We start from the raw sequence: 17676 nt of genomic DNA, 5'->3' as shown, positions 1-17676 counted from the left end.
TCCCTACTTTGAAGAATACTTTGGATTGTACCACAGAGAAACAAATTTTCAATCCCATGTTCTTGCCTCAAGCAAGCTCTTACTGTCCAGCACAGAATGCAGTCATGGTACAATGATAGTGACTCCAACACCAGACAGTACAGATTCAGGTCCTCCATGCTCTAGAGATATCATGGTTGTGGGTATGTTCACCGAGCTGGGAAGTTGATTTTCAGATGTTACGTCCCCTGTCTAAGTCACATCTTCAATGTGTTGCAGCCTCCGGTGAAACGCTGCGCAACTGTTTCTTCTGGAATCTATTTGGTTCCATTCCTGCTGCTTCCGGTTATTGGTTCCAGTTGTATGTTGTAGTGGCCGGTATATTGGGTCCAGGTAAATGTGCTTGTTGATGGAGTCTGTGGATGAGTGCCATGCTTCTAGAAACTCTCTGACTGTCCTATGATCATTGTGTTGTCCCAGTCAGATTTGAGGTCTTTGTCATCTGTGTATATTGCTACTAGGGACAGCTGGTCATTGCGTTTCATGGCTAGTTGGTGTTTGTGGATGCCGATTGCTAGTTGTCTGTCTGTTCCGTCCTAGACAGTGTTTCGTACAGTCATTGTATGGAATCCTAGAAATTATGTTTGTCTTGCACATGTTGGGTATAGGGTCTTTTGTCCTGGTGAGTTGTTGTCTGAGTGTGGCTGTCGGTTTATGGGCTGTCATGACAGACTTCTCCAACCACTCGGATTCATGTAATTTACAAAGATTCCATGTAAAATCTGCACAAAACACTAGATAGGGCAAACAGGCAGACAACTAGCAATCCTCATCCACGAACACCAACTAATCGCCACGACCAGCTGTCCCTAGTAGCCATACACACAGATGACAAGGATCACAAATTCAACTCAGACAACACAATTATCATAGGATAAGCTAAACATAAAACAGCCAGAGAATTTCTAGAAGCATGGCACTCATTCATGGGTTCCATCAACAAGCACATTGACCTGGATCTAATATACTGACCACTACAACGGACAACTGGAACCAATAACCAGAAGCGACAGGAATGGAACCAAATAAATTCCAGAAGCGATGGTACAGTAGCACTTCCCAGGAGGCTCCAAAGCCCTGAAGATGTCACCTAGACAGGGGACAAAACATCTGCAAATCAACCTCCCAGCTGGGCGAACATCCCCACAACCACGATAACCGGTACCTGAGCTACAAATCTTTATACAGTCCTTGAATATCATGATATGTTTGAACAGGTTGTTTCTTCTTTCAAAACTGTTAGAGTCATAGAGATCTACAGCACAGAAAAAGGCCCATTGGCCCATATGTCTACACCAGTCAAAAGCAGCCACTCAATAATTTTAATCCCATTTTCCAGCACTTGGCCCAGAGCCTTGTATTCCGTGGCATCACAAATGCACATCTAAATAACTCTCCCACCTTTACCCACTGAGTTCTAGAGTCCCACCACCCTCTGGATGAACAAGGTCTTCCTAACATCCCCTCTAAACCTCCTGCCCCTGACTTTAAATCAATGCCCCCCAATCGCTGATCCCTCAACCAAGGGAAACAATTTCTTCCTGCCTATCCTATCTATGCCCCTCATGATTTTATACATCTCAATCATGTTCCCCCTTCGCCTCCCCCATCTTCTCTGTTCAAGGGAAAATAGCCCCAGTCTGTCCAATCTCTCTTCATAAACTGAAACTCTTCATCCCAGGCAACATCCTGGTAAATCTCCTCTCCAGTGCAAACACATCCCTCCTATAATGTGGATATAATGAGACATTGGAAACGTTAAGTGTTTAACAGACATTACTTCAGTTTTGCCAGCTTCATCTTTAGCTCTTACAATGACTGAGAGAGATGGCATGGGCAGGAAGACCCAGCACACTCTGGGAAGGAGCTCTGAATGCTGGACAATTCAGTGGGACACACACCTGGCTTGCTCACTCCAGTTTAGCTAAAACATAGAATCCCTACAGTGTGGGAACAGGCCCTTTGGCCCAACAAGTCCGCACCGACCCTCCGAAGAGTAACCAATCCAAACCCATTTACCCCTAACCTACATATCCCTGAACACTATGGGCAATTTAGCATGTACATTTCACCTAACCTGCACACCTTTGTGACTGTGGGAGGAAACTGGGGTACCCGGTGGAAACCCATGCAGACACGGGGAGAATGTGTAAACTCCACACAGACAGTCGCCCAAGGGTGGAATTGAACTTGAGTCCCTGGTGCGGTGAGGCAGTAGCTAACCACTGAGCCACCATACAGAAATGACTTTCAGCCCAACTGCTGGTGTGCCAGTTAAAGGTCCGGCTAAAATATTAGGAACAATTGAAGCTTTTGTACCATGTGGTTTTGACACTCTGAAAGGAGAGGATAACTGTCTGGTTTCTTATCCATCCAAGTGTTGCCCATACAGCCTGAAAGCCTATGGCAATGTAAGGGTGCAGTAGCCATGGAAAATGGTTGGAATTTTAATCAGATTGTTCCTAGTTTGCAACATCCCATTCACAAAAATTAATTGACTTTTGTGCAAATCTCAGCCATGGAGACTCCTCCTCAAGATAATACCCCATTCAGCCATTTTATACCTGGTTCCCTTTCAGGAATGTGGCTCCGGAGAGAATGTAACACATCGTTACATTTGGAACAATGCTTAACATTTTCACATATACACATGTCTTTTTGCGGCATACGTATGTGGACTTGCATGATGCATTCCATCTTGAGACTGTGTGGAGTTTGCACATTCTAATGTCTACGTGAGTTTCCTCTGGGTGCTCTGGTTTCCTCCCATAGTCCAAAGATCTGCAAGTTAGGGTGGATTGGCCATGTTAAATTGCCTCAGTGTCCAGGGAGGTGCAGGCTGGGTGGCTTAGCAGGGTTATAGGAATAGAGTACAGATGTAGATCTGAGTGAAATGCTGTTCAGAGGGTCAGTGTAGACCTGATGGGCCGAATGGCCTGCTTCCACATTGTAGGGATTGTATGACAAGTCCACTCCTCCCCAGTCCCAGGGATCAGTGGCCCCTAGAGTACAGGCTCTCTCCTTTTCAGCGTCACTTTAAAACTGATACTATTTTTAATGAATGGGTGGCATTCCAATGACTAGTTTGAAGAATTCCCACAGTTAGAAAAGCAGAAAGTAGAAAGCAAGCAATATGAAATTGTACTTAAACAAACTGTACATAAATTGAAAGGAAGATTTAGACTTAGGCAGGAGATTAAAGGAAAAATATAAATATCACACCAACTTTAAATCTAAAAACAGACTACAGTTTTAATTTCTATTAAAAGAGAACAAGAGTAAAATGTTTGAGGACGGGGAGGTAGGTGACAAATAATTATACCATGATATAGGAATAAACACCCACTTATTCCCGACCTGAAAAAATAAGCCTTATTAGGTGTCTTTCTCGTCATGAATACTGTCTGACCTGCTGAGTGTTTCCAGCATTTTCTGTTTTACTTTCAGAATTCAAGCATCTTTTAGATTAGATTCCCTACATCAGGCCCTTTGGCCCAACCGCCCCTCCAAAGACTAACCCATCCAGACCCATTTCCCTCTGACTAATGCACCTAACACTATGGGCAATTTAGCACAGCCAATTCACCCTGCACATCTTTGGACTGTGGGAGGAAACCCACCCAGACAGTCATCCGAGGCTGGAATCAAACCTGGGACCCTGGTGCTGTGAGGCAGCAGTGCCAACCACTGAGCCATTATGCCATTCCAGCTTGGGTCTGTTGTTTTTCTGTTAACTTTTATTTTCCTTTTTAGCAGCAATTGTAACACTTAAATAGATAAAGCTCCCAACAAATCAATGATTTCTAATTGATTCTCTGTAGGAATGCTGCAGCAATATGCCATTTGGAGGGACAGTACATCACTGACAGGGATGTCTGGATGTCCATGGCTCGACAAGTTACCGTCATAATAATGACAATGTGTGTCAGTCTCATTGTCATTACAACCACAAACTCCAAGCCACTGTCAAACAGTGTTACATGTAACAAACACAGAGAAAGGCTACAATCCATCTTTCATTGGATTTGAGTGGCTAACCGTACCTCCTACAACAAATCTGAACTCAATAATTACTGCCTGGCCTTGATTTATTTCACAATACTGCCACTACATGGCACACTGTAGAATGGGATTGTCATCTACTGCAGTTTTATAAAAGAAATGCTTCCGAAAAGTAAGAGTAAGGGGAAAAGAAATCATATTTGAAGGAAAATGCATGGGAAACCTAGTGAAACTAGGTGACCAGTGAAAGGGTTTAATTAAGCAAACAAAACAAGTCCTGGCAAAACTGAAAATAAAAATAAAGTGTTCGAAATACACAACACATCCATGAGTGACAGCAAAGTATAAAAAGATTGACGTTGCTGTTGAAACCTATCCCCAAAACAACATTCATCCAATCGTTTTTTTTGTATTAATGGATATTCTTTCTTTTTGTCAAGAACATCTTTTGACATAAATCTGTTCCAGTTTATATTTTACCCTTCTGCACTGATCTTCCTTTCTTGAAAGGCTCTAATCTAAATCCAATATGTTCTGCAGGAAGATATATGCAAAGCAGTAAGTCAATTACATGTTTTTACTGGTGAAGTGTGCAGCTCAGTTTGTGTGAAAGACGCTAAAAGGCTTAGACTGCTTCCCCTCACAACACAAATGATGCACTCAAAACATAACAGTTGTCATGAATTGCTACATACAATGTCAGGAGCTGACACTGAAGCATTTATATACACTTTCTCTTTGCATGGTCTCACAATGCGTCTCAAACCTGTTAAACGCTAAAAGGAATTTCATAAGCCATTAATGGGTTGTTAATACTGCAAGACTGAGATGGAGAAGGCAAGCAGAACTCACGCAGTCAAAACCTTATGGATATACGGAGGCTGGAATCTGGATCACAGGTGCCTTCGGAAAGAGAAGGGATTGAGACACACAGTATGATCAGCTTTAGTGAAATGAATTTCTTGTTCCTAGGATTTTTTATCCCCACTTTCTATATGGATACTGTGATAAGCTCCAGTGTGGTCTTATAATTATTTTGAACTTATGAGATGATACTCAACTAATCTGATTAGCATGGAGAAAGAGAACACAATTACTCAACACCCTTCAGAATCAGCTAAATATATCTGCCATTCCTCCCTCTTTAGAAGAGGATGGCAAACCACAGCGAAAATTTGTCCATCAGAAATGAAGATGAGAGAAAAGACAGGCCCATCTAAGTAAACTTCCTATCGGGCAATAAAGGCTTACGTTCAAAGGGAGAACCAAGTAATTATCTACACCTAATCTGATCACCAACGTTCGCCCACACCCACCTACCCCTACACCATAGCCAATCCACAATCCTTTCTTTTTCAATACTCGAGTTAAATGACTGCAACTTTGAAGCCATTAAGACTTTTGGCAAATTTGGAGAGGGACACATTCACTGCCAGCATCAACAGTCGAGAGGGTGGCGCTGGAAAAGCACAGCAGGTCAGGCAGCATCCGAGGAGCAGGAGAATCAACGTTTCGGGCAACAGCCCTTCATCAGGAATGAAACAAGGGTTTATGCCTGAAACGTGGATTTTCCCACTTCTCGGATGCTGCCTGATCTGCTGTGTTTTTCCAGCACCACACTCTCTACTCTGATCTCCAGCCTCTGCATTCCTCACTTTCTCCCTGCCAGCGTGAACAACCTCTTTTCCAAATTCCTGACAGAGAACTGAATCTTGTTGGGCTGTGTTCCTCACTCCAGCTGTACCTTCAGTTGTCAAGAGCCTTGAGCACAAAAGTGCCTGGTCCTTGACCCTCGCATTAATATTTTCAAATCACTCTCGGGCTTCATCTCTGCAAATCGCTGACACTTCTGACAATGCTACAATAACGATTGGATCACTGGATAGAGGGAGAGGTTAATGGCAGAGGGGTCAATAAAAGGTAGACATCTACTTTCCCAAAAGCAGCACAACGACACGAGGGGCAAGGGGTTAGCAAGTGGAGGCAGATTCAATCGTGGCTTTCAAGAGAAAATTTGAACAATTGTCTGAAGAGGAAATAGTTGCAGGGCTTTGGCGAAAAGGCAGAGAATCGATCATTCAGAAGACCAGCACAAGAAGAATGGACAGAACAGCCTTCTTCTGTGCTGTAATTCTACTATACTGTCTGATAAGATGCTCTGAAGTACCTTTGGTTTTTCAGTATGTTAAGGTGCTACACGAATGCAAGTTGATCTTTTTATCATCTTGCTGGAGGTGAAGAGGTTAAGGGAAATGTGATAACTTAATTATCCTATCGTTAAATGGTGAGAGCAGAGATACTGGAGATAGATCAATACAGTTAAACCACCAACACTTGCTGCACGTACACTACATGAGGACATGAAAGCAAGCTTGATGGATTATGTCAATAAAGAAGGATTACAGGATTAATGGAAACATGATGAATAGGAAAGTCATAACATGTCCTCAAAGATATCAAGGCAATAGTTGGAAATTTTCAAAACAAGCATAAGTGTTAGTTTATATTAACAGAAAAATGGAATGCAATTCAAAGGGAGCTATTCTGTCATTATATAGTTCACAGCTAGAAATTGTTTTCACTTCAAGAACTCCAGTTATAAGACAGAAGTACTTGAATATTAAAGGGACTGCACAGGAGGAAGCATTTACAAAATTGGTAAAGATTCATTCTTCTCATTAGTAAAGATTGACATTTGCCCAAACGAATTATGCATAATGAGGGCACGTACGTGGCTTATTGCATTTGATAGAGGAATATGGACACCAATATAAACCAAAAAGGGACTAGATTTGGAAAGTCTCACTTCACCAACCACATTTATTTTTAAATAGTTGACAAGAGAGGTTGTAAGAACAATTCTTCCAGAACTCATTCAACATACAATTGGACAATTATTGGGGAATTTATAAAAGTATGTACCGCAAACTATCCAGCTGCTGGGATAGCAGGGAGGTCAACAAGACATTTCATCTTTTGATTTAGAAATCGATGTATCTTCTACATCCCACTGTTCCATTACCATTTACAATCAGAAGCTATGCACAGCTGAGTGGGTACAACAAGGTGACTAGCATCTAACGAAATAAGGTTTTCGTTTGATGAATTGTGCTCGAAACATTGGCCAAATATTCTGTCTGCGTCTCACCTGGTAATCAAATTGTGGTACATACCCAGTTTTTCAATTATTATTCCAGACTTACCCTTTTTTCCTATCGTTGCCTAACCTATCCTTTACTGTTTCCAAAACTAGTCAGTAGCATGTCTAAGTAGTCAAATGGTAATATTTACAGAAAAGAAGCTTGCTTGCTTGGGATTATGGGTATATGCTGGTAATAGCATTGACCAGAAATCAACAGAAAACATGATTGGTGGCCTCCATGCTTGACTTGAGTCAAGAAAATGTTAAGAGTCTTGACTAATTGAAATGGTGATGTTTCCATTGACATTGGTAAGTTTGTTTCTGGCACGGTATTCATTAATATAAAGATGTTGTAAACTGCCATGGGAGATGGAACAAACTGGGACTCTCCTCTGAAAGAGAGACGGCTGAGTTGGTGATGCATTCGAAGCTTTTAAAGCTCTGAAGGGGTTTGATTGGATTAGGGTAAAGAAGGTGTTTGTATTTGTCAGCGGAGTCCAAAACTGGAAACGCCACACTGAAGACAGTTACAACCAAAGCCACAAATTCAGGGAAACATACCTAACTAGAGAGTGATTACAGTATGGGACTCACAACCTCATGAAGTGGTTGAGGTGAATAGTTTGGCTACTTTTAAAGGGTATTCCTGAAGAAGGGCTTATGCCCGAAACGTCGATTCTCCTGTTCCTTGGATGCTGCCTGACCTGCTGCGCTTTTCCAGCAATACATTTTCAGCTCCTTTTAAAGGGTGTCAAAAGAAATACAAACACTGGCATGGACCAGTGGGCAAGAAGTCCGATTGGTTCACTATCTGTTCGATATAAAGTACGGTTTATTTAAAGAGTGTAACTCCCACTTATTGTCCCATTCAGAATTCTAGAAGAAAGCATTCTCCCAGTGTCTGCGTGGGTTTCCTCCGGGTGCTCTGGTTTCCTCCCACAATCCAAAGATGTGCAGGGTCAGGTGAATTAGCCATGCTAAATTGCCCGTAGTGTTAGGTAAGGGGTGAATGTAAGGGTATGGGTGGGTTGCGCTTCGGCGGGTCGGTGTGGACTTGTTGGGCCGAAGGGCCTGTTTCCACACTGTAATGTAATGTAATCTAATCTCATCAAAAAGCAGATAACCAAGTTCATTCAACAAGACCCATGACTTCCTTACCAGAAATCGAGTAACTCTAATTTTTTTTTAAATTGAAGAGTAGATTGTGTGATATTAATATTTTGCATCTCACTGGAGATATTTGCAATCCGAGGTTTCATATCATACATTAATTCCAATGCAAAACTCAGCAATTATCATTTCCCTGCATCCGGTTACGAGAGCCTAACTATATTGAATTGCAATTTGACCATATAAATTATGTTGCAGCTGTAACACCTCTCCCTTCGATTAAACAGTTAATCAACAATCTAACGGCTTTCAGCATCATTCCTTCATTTCGGTTTCCCAAGTTGAAAAAAGCAATTTTTTTTCCACACCAATTGATCTCTGCTCCCGCAGGAGGGAGTTACCCTTTCAGGAAACACTCTTCCAATGAAAGCATCGTTCCTTCATTTTAGTTTCCCGAGTTGATAATAAACGACTTTTTATCACACCAACTGGTCTCTGCTCCCAGAGGAGGGAGTTACCCTTTCAGGAAACACTCTGTTCCAATGCAAGTCACAATGTAATAATGCTTCACAATAAACTATTGATGCAGATTTGTCAGAAGGTGACAAAAAAAAATCCTACAAGTAACAGTTTCTCTCTTTGGAATCACGCCTTCTGAACACTTTCCAAGCGGAGCTGTTCCCTCCCAGTCTCTAGCCACTTGAGTCTGACAAAGTAACTTCGGAAAATTCCGACAATTAATCACAAGTAAAATGCTGCAGGCGCTGGTGATCTGAAATAAAAGCCAAAAGTGCTGGAGGAACTGAGCAGTGTCCGCGGGCAGAGAAACAGGGTTGATGTTTCAAATTTAATATAACTCCTCAGAAGAAGAAAAATTCTTTTGAATTTAGAAAGAAGTCAAATCAAACTTGAAATTTTAACTCTTTCTCTGTCCACGGATGCTGCCAGACCTGCTGAAGTCCTGCCAGTACTGTTTCTATTTCCAACAATCAAGACATCTTCCAAATCACCCAGATTCGCTTTCTTTTCAATGAGAATTTAATCCCTTGCACAGCGTTTCACTTTGATCACTATTACTTCAGCATTTGCTAGGACAAATGTTCGGCACAACATCGTGGGCCGAAGAGCCTGTTCTGTGCTGTATTGTTCTATGTTCTATTCTTCCTAAATGACAGCCTGCCCCCTTCCAGATTCTTTCCATCCCCATCTCAATCCCCTTTCTCCAAGGACAATCAGAATCCATGGCATTTTTTTTTGCCAAAGACCCCAGAATACTCCGCCCTGCTGCTTTCTGCATGCAGGTCAACAAAACTGATTTCAGACCGGAAGAGCTGGAGATCTTCAATAATTCTGGCAGCATCGCTGGAAAGGCAGAGAGAGAGTCTGACCTCTGTGACCTTTCAGATTTCCCTGTAATTGTCACAAAATCGTACACCACACAGGCACAAGCTGACCATTATCCCAATTTCAACCATCTGTCTGCACTTGGCCCAAATCCCTCCAAACCTTTCCTATTCATGGACCTATCCAAATGTCTTTTAAACGTTGTAACCGTACCTGGACCCATCACTTTCTCTGGAAGTTTATTCCACACACCAACAACTCTCTTTTTTTAAAAAAAAATGCCCTTCGTGTCTTTTTTAAATTGTTCTCCTCTCACCTTAAAAATATGTCCCCTAGTCCTGAAATCCCCCGCCCTAGGAAAAAGGCACCTGCCATTCACCTTATCCACATCCGTCACGATTTATAAACCTCAACCTCCCATACTCCAGTGAAAAAAAGTCCCAGCGCATCGAGCCTCTCCCTATAACTCAAACCCTCCATTCCCGGTAACATCCTGATAAATCTCTTCTGAACCATCTCCAGCTTAATAATATCCTTCCCAGAACAGAGTGAACACTCCAGAACAGACCTCACCAATGTCCTGTACAACCTCAACATGACGACCAAACTCAAAGGTCTGAGCAATGTAGGCAAGCATGCTAAACCCCTTCTTAACCGACCTGGTAAAAACAATGACTGCAGATGCTGGAAACCAGATTCTGGATTAGTGGTGCTGGAAGAGCACAGCAGTTCAGGCAGCATCCAAGGAGCTTCGAAATCGACGTTTTCGGGCAAAAGCCCTTCATCAGGGATGCTTAACCAACCTGTCTACCTGTAATACAACTTCCAAAGAATAATGTACCTGAACCCTTGCCTCTCTCTCTCCCAAGATCCTACATTTAATTGTGTAAGTCCTGCCTTTGGTTGTTGTGTTCATTCGACCATGCAGCAGACGCAACCTTTATTGGTCAGAGGATTGAGTACAGGAGTTGGGAGGTCATGTTGTGGCTGTACAGGACATTGATTAGGCCACTTTTGGAATATTGCGTGCAATTCTGGTCTCCTTCCTATCGGAAAGATGTTGTGAAACTTGAGGGGGTTCAGAAAAGATGCCAGAGGATGTGGTGGAGTCTGGTACAACTACAACTTTTAAAGAGGCATTTGGATGGGTATATGAATAGGAAGGGTTTGGAGGGATATGGGCCAGGTGCTGGCAGGTGGGACTAGATTGGGTTGGGATATCTGGTCGGCATGGACTGGTTGGACCGTAAGGTCTGTTTCCATGCTTTTCACCTCTATGACTCTAATTTGATCTTCGTAATTTGGGGGTCAGGTAACAATTTATTTCTTCATAGAGTTGATTTTCTGTTGTCGCTGTTTTCAACTTTTGTGGCCCCCAGAATTAACCTGGCAATGTATCGAGATAAACCCCATGACACTGATTAATACCGATGTTCCTGCAGCAAGTGTATTTGGACAATAAAAAGATAAGTGCTCGGAGGGGGAATAGGCAATTCAGCTTCTCGCCTGCTCCTCATTTGATTATGATCGTGGCTGATGCCATCTCAGCCTCAACTTCATTTCCCTGTCCACTTTCCTTAACCCTTCAAACTAATTAACTACTAATTGTTGATTGCTAGTTAATAATTAAAAATCTATCTCCTCTTTAAATTTACTCAATGTCCCAGCATCCCCCACGCTTTGGGGCAGCGAATTCCAAAGGTTTAGGAATCTTTGAGAATTGCAATTTCTCCTCATCTCCGATTAAAATTGTTACTCCTTGCGCTAAAACTAATGGCCTCTCCTTCCAGCATCTTATATACCTGGGTTAGATCTCGCGTCCTTGTAAACTGTAGCCTAAACCTCTCAATCCCTCCTCTGAAGACAAGCCTTTCATGCCTGGGATTAATCTAGTGAACTTTATCTGAATTGCTTCCAATGCCTACTCAAGTAAGGAACCACAAACGCAGGCAGTGGTCCAGATGCGGTTTCATTAATGGAGAAAGTGAGGACTGCAGATGCTGGGAGATCAGAGCTGAAAAATGTGTTGCTGGAAAAGCGCAGCAGGTCAGGCAGCATGAGAAGGGCTCATGCCCGAAACGTCGATTCTCCTGCTCCTTGGATGCTGCCTGGCCCGCCGCGCTTTTCCAGCAACACATTTTCAGCGGTTTCATTAATGCTTTGTACAATTGCAGCCACACTTTCCTACTTTGCTACTCTGTTCCATTAACAATTAAAAAAATCAATTTGGCTTATGCGGGGGGGGGGGGGAGAGCTGAGTGCGGGGACAATACTGTACAGTTTACCTCTCTCCTTAACGGGCTGTAGCTTTTAAAGGGGAATTTTTACTACAGCTGTACTACAACTTCTTTGTATCAACGATCAGCCGCCACTGGCCAGAGCTATGGGGGTTAAGAATATTCAAATGCAACAGGACCAATGAGAAACAAAATGTCAATGTTTCTGATGTAGTAAAAAGAAATGCAAGATCCGTTGGACAGCAGCATCCACCCAGCTGAGAAATGTAACAGTGCGGGTGAAATTGACTGCGCCGACTAGACGTTTCTATAAAGTGAGTCCCGAACACAAATCTCTTTTTGGACCAACGAAAGAAACGACAAGGGTCGAAGCATTTGCAACATGAGCAGACTTTCCCTCTGTAGCCTTGCAGTCAGTAAACTGCCCACTGGTATCATACCGAAAGTGAACACGGTTAAGGAGTTTCAGTTAGGTCCTTATACCAGTCTCCAGATCAAAATAACGTGAAAGCGACCCGGTAAATTGCACTGAATTAATAAGAAGCCAACTTGGGCAGCACGGTGGCTCAGTGGCTAGCACTGCTGCCTCATAGCATCAGGGACCCGGGTTCGATCCCACCCTGTTTGCATGGAGCTGCACTTCCTCCCCCAGTCACAAAGATGTGAAAGTTAAGCATTTTGGCCAAGCCATAGTGTTCAGGGATGTGCAGGTTAGGTGTATTAGTATAGGGTAGGAGAATGGGTCTGGGTGGGTAACTGTTACTGGACTTGTTGGGCCGAAGGGTCTGTTTCCACACTGTAGGGAATCTAATTCGAACAATGCAGCCGTATCGTTGCAATTGTGGGAGGGGGGGACAGTTTCGATACTAACGCAGCTGGGGGGACTCGCTCCGAAAGAATCTTTTTGCAAAGTCAGTCCAACTCTCGTGGTCAAACCTCCGAATGCACCAGGAGCTCGGACCAGCAACACTGGCTCGCTTCTCCACAACCGTGTGTGTGTGTGTGCAAACCCCCCCCCCCCCCCCAAGCGTGCGGAAAGTTACCGCATTTGGAGAGGGTGGGAAAGAGGGGGAGAAAAGGGGGAGTAACTGCAGGGAGGGGGTGACGATTCCTTTCTGCCCTAACCTGCTGTCCCAGTGAGATTCGACCCAAAGAAGCCTGGGTGAAGTCTCCAGTCCTGGTCACAGTGGCCGCCGTTGCACTGGGATTCCTTCTTTTTTTTCCCCCCCAAACATAATAACTTAGGAGAGAGTGGTCAATTCTTAAAACTTGTTTCTTTCCACGCGGGGAGGGAGGATTGGAAACTGCCGCAGACCTTGAACAGGACAGTCAATTTCACCATGACAAAACCAGAACAGCCACACAAAAAAAAAACCAGGGGGGGTTATTGCCATGCCATCCCACCTCCTTCCAAACCCAGGGGCTGGGGAAGGGAAATTAAAGAGAAAGACTGACCTGGGCGCGTATGTATCAGCGATTCCATCGTCGAAGACAAAGGATTGGTTGGTGTAACACTCAGTGCACATCTCGCCTGGAGCTGCCTCAGCGCCGCTTCCTTTCACCCAAGTGTCAGCAATCGCCCGCTGCTTGACCGGACACAGGAGCCGGAACCTGGCGACACCCCTCAGCACCGAGATGGGCAGGGAGTGACCCAGGCACACCGCCCCATCCGCCGGCCGTGCTGCCGCTTTTCCCGGGCCCGGCTCACTCCTCATTCCCGCCCGACACAAGCTGCAACCAAGGCAGGGGAGAGAGACAGAGAGAGAGGCGTGGGCACGGAGGAGGAAGATGCTCAACTTCCACTGGGGGGGATATCTACCCTCCAATCCTCCCCTCCCAGGCTGAGCGCTCCCTGCCCCTCAGCGATCTGAAGCCAATCTTCCTGCCCCGCTGAGATGAAGCTCCCCGGGGCAGCTTTGCGGCTTCTCCCGCTGCTCTGACTCTCAGCAGCTCGGGAACAGGCTCTCCCTTCCGCCCGGCTTCCTCAGCCACATCACCTGTTCGTGCTGGAGATGACACTGGGCAGTTCCACAGGAGAGCGATGGAGGGGGCTGCCGGGGGGGTAGGGAGGGCGGGGGGAAAGGGGGAGAAGGTGGAAAGAGGCGATTTCTGCTGCACCAGAGGGTGTCCCACATCAAGTCAGTCCCTCCACCCACAAGAATTCAATAGGCAGCTCCATACCCAATCCGCACATAGACTGAATTATTTGCTGCATAGTTAGTCTACTATGTACTGGCTTTTTCTATTTTTCTGTCTCTCCTTCCATCCCCCTCTCTCATTCTGTATGTATCAATCTATCCAACTTTCTATCTGGCAATCCAAATTTCCATCTATACATCCATCCATCCAGGTATCAATCCATTCTCACATCTATCTATCCATCCATCTATTCATCTATCCATCATCTATTTATTCACCTTTACATCAACCTATTTACTCTTTGCATCCATCCATCCACCCATGTATTCATCTATTGATCTATCTGTGCATCCATCTGTCCCGCTATTCACTCACTTATCTCTCTCCAAAGATCTATCTGCCTCATCACTGAATGCCTTTAAACAAACTGAGATTATCAATGATTTAAAATCAGTGACAATGATTGATTGTATTTTGCCCAATGAATCTATTCACTCTCAGCTGCTTCTTGTCCAATGCACAGACAAAGTTGCTTCATGTTTTTAAACTTAATGGGAGACATTATCAGGTGTGGTCCAGATGTACAATACAGGCTTAGAGTCTGTTTACAGATCAGAGAATGTCTAAAGGCATCCATGTTAACTTTTCTTTGCAGTTAATGTTCTGAAACCAAACCACCAGATGTCATTAGGAGTAAACAGCAGTTCTCTATGCCGGACTGACTCTCAAATTTCACTGCCAAACATTATCTGGGAATTTCCTTGGGTGCTCACTGCCAGAAACTATCACATGTTCTTGAGGTAAATATTCAGTGTTGTTTGTTCCAGAATGTTTGAGGAGGGATTAGTCCTGAGCACACGCGATGGTCACAAGGCTCCCTTGACATAAGCAATCCCCCCCTCACTGCTGGTCACAGTGGCATTTTCAATCCTAGATTCTGACTGTGTAACCCACGATAGTGACAAAAGACAATCAAGTTCCATGGACAAATTTGGTCCCCATACACTGGGTGTTTTAAATGTGATCGTTAAATGTTCATTAAGTCATGGGGTGAGTGAGATAGAAGCATTTCATTGTCAAAGGCAAGACTCACACATTCATTACTTTGATATTTCTGGGGTCCATGCTATTATTGGCAAGTTCAACAGTTATTCCATTCAAAGTCAATCCCTCTCCAGCTTTCCACACACACCCCACCTTAAACTCAATCATTTTGTGGTTGTCTAATGTGCCTTTGCAGGTAAACTCTGTCCAGTAAACTTTATTGTCGGTCATTGGTTTCTAGGTTTGCCCTCACAGACTCCACCTTTGCTGGAGCACAAGGTAGATAGACATTCCCTGGTCCTCTGCTCAGTCCCCCTTCCAACCAAGTTGGTCAAAACTTGAGTTGAAAACCCTTCCACTCCCCATGTGGTTGAATGCATTCCCCAAGCAGTGATAGTTTGTACAATTTTCCCGAACTGAGTGTTTGCTGTTAAAGATCACAATTATAAATACCAGGGGATTGCACTTTCTCTGTCCAAACCTCTTTGTGGAGCTGTTTGTCAGTAAATCACAACATGTTTGGAACACCCCAATGATCACAATCTTTCGGGCTCCACTGTGTGTTTAAATCTTTAGCATCAATACAAACTGAACAATAAAAGCATATGGTACAGGAGCAGGAGGACGCCATTCAGCCCATCAGTCCAATCATGGCTGATCTTATAATCCTCAATTCCATTTTCCTAGCTTATTCCTATAACCTTTGATTCCCTTACTGACTAAAATTCTGTCTCTCTCAGCCTTGAAAATACGTAATGACCCAGCCTCGACAGCCTTCTGCAGTAAAGAATTCCACAGATTCATCCCCTCTCAGAGAAGAAATTCCTCCTCTTCTCTTCGGTTACAGAGAGTGGTGAACTCGGCCCAGACAATCACAAAGGCCAATATCCTATCTATAGAATCTATTGTCAAGGAAAGGCCACCAGCATTCTCAAAGATCCATCCCACCCTGGCAATATTTTTCTACAACCTCTACCATCGGGGAGAAGGTACAGAAGCCTGAACACACGCACCAGCCGGTTTTGAAACAGTTTCTACCCTACTGTTGTTAGAATACTGAATGGACTGACAAACTCTTTAACATTTGCCTGTACCTGTGTTTTTGTTTTTGCCGCTGTTTATCTATTATTTACTTATCTATGCTACTTAGCTCTGTGATCTGCCTGTATTGCTCACACGACAAAGCTTTTCACTGTGCCTCAGTACACATGACAATAAGTTCAATTCAATTCAATTCAATTCTTAAATGAGCATCCCCTTGGTCTGAGATCGGACCCTCTGGTCCTAGACTGTCCCATAAGGGGAAACAACCTCTCTGCATCTACCCAGTCAAGCCCTCATAGTCATCAAGTCACACAGATATACAGCAAAGAAAAAGGCACTTCAACCCATCGTGTCTGTGCTGGTCAAAATCAACTACCTCAATATTCTCATCTCATTTTCTAGAACTTGGCCCATAGCTCTGAATGCCTTAGTATTGAAACGATCCATTCAAAACTTCAAACATTTCTCGAAGTCTTCAAATAAGGTCACCTCTCATTCTTTCAATTCCAATGTGTACATGCCCAACCTACACAACCTCCCCTCATAAGAAAATCCTCCTCTCATAAGAAAATCCCACCTCACCTGTGGTCAACCTAATGAACCTTTTGAATGTAGGTTTGCTCGCTAACCGACATCCAAAACCTCAACCTGAGCTACAAATCTTCTCAAAACTCGCTAATGAACCTTCTCTGGACTGGTTCCAATACTAGTATATCTTTCCTTCAATAATGAGACTATAACTGTTCACAGTAACTGATAGAAGCAGATAATGGAGGTGCTGCACAGTGAGCAGGAGATGTGGGGATAGATATGGTCACTCATTTGTTGGGTGTGGATGGTGACAGTTTAGTCTGTAGGTGAGGTGACTTGCATTGTTGGAATCAAATAGCTTAAACTCAGCAATATGGGACCCTCCAACCACACAGAATCAATGTCAATTTCACCAGTTTCCTCATTTCCTCGACCCCCCCCCCGCCCTCATCCCAGATCCAACCCTGCAACTTGGCACTGCCCTTTTGAACTGTCCTACCTGTCCATCTTCCTTCCCACCTATCCGCTCCACCCTTCGCTCCAACCAATCATCACCACCCCCACTTTCATCAACCTATCGCAGTCCCAGCTACCTTATCCCCAGCCCCAACCCCCCCTCCTATTTATCTCTCAGCTCCCTTGGGCAACTCCCATCCCCCAAACCCCACACACACATATTCCTGATGAAGAGCTTATGCTCAAAATATCGGCTCTCCTGCTCCTCAGGTGCTACATGACCAGCTGGACCTTTCCAGCACCACACTCTTTGACCCTTTCCAGCATCTGTTGCCCTCACTTTCTCCTACCATCTCTTGCAGAAGCATTCTCCTTTGACAGTGTACAATTGCTCAGTATTCTAGAATAGTGTTACCTCCTAATAGAATCCCTACAGTGTGGAAACAGGCCCTTCAGCCCAACAAGTCCATGCCGACCCTTTGAAGAGTATCCCACCAAACCCATTCCCCATTACTCCACATTTACCCCTGACCAGTGCACCTAAACTACACATCCCTGAACACTGTCAGCAGTTTAGCATGGCAATCC

At 44.0% G+C, this 17676-nt stretch overlaps 1 protein-coding gene across 4 annotated transcripts in view; it reads right to left on the bottom strand.

Moving 5' to 3' along the window:
- The window catches only part of kcnt1b (potassium sodium-activated channel subfamily T member 1b), a 416882-nt gene extending 403129 nt beyond the window's left edge, over positions 1-13753 (bottom strand). For all 4 annotated transcript variants that reach the window (XR_006316044.1, XR_006316045.1, XM_043720458.1 and 1 more), the window contains exon 1: positions 13330-13753. Coding sequence is in view for 2 of the 4 variants with exons in the window: in XM_043720458.1 (XP_043576393.1) it covers positions 13330-13589 (260 nt within the window). In the remaining 2 variants the exon portion in view is untranslated. The remainder of the gene's footprint in view (positions 1-13329) is intronic.
- Between the last annotated feature and the right edge of the window lie 3923 nt (positions 13754-17676).

The sequence above is a fragment of the Chiloscyllium plagiosum genome, chromosome 30, assembly GCF_004010195.1.
Source record: "Chiloscyllium plagiosum isolate BGI_BamShark_2017 chromosome 30, ASM401019v2, whole genome shotgun sequence".
Taxonomy (NCBI): domain Eukaryota; kingdom Metazoa; phylum Chordata; class Chondrichthyes; order Orectolobiformes; family Hemiscylliidae; genus Chiloscyllium; species Chiloscyllium plagiosum.
Note: the sequence above shows the minus strand (reverse complement) of the source record. Positions and strands in the feature narration are given on the sequence as shown.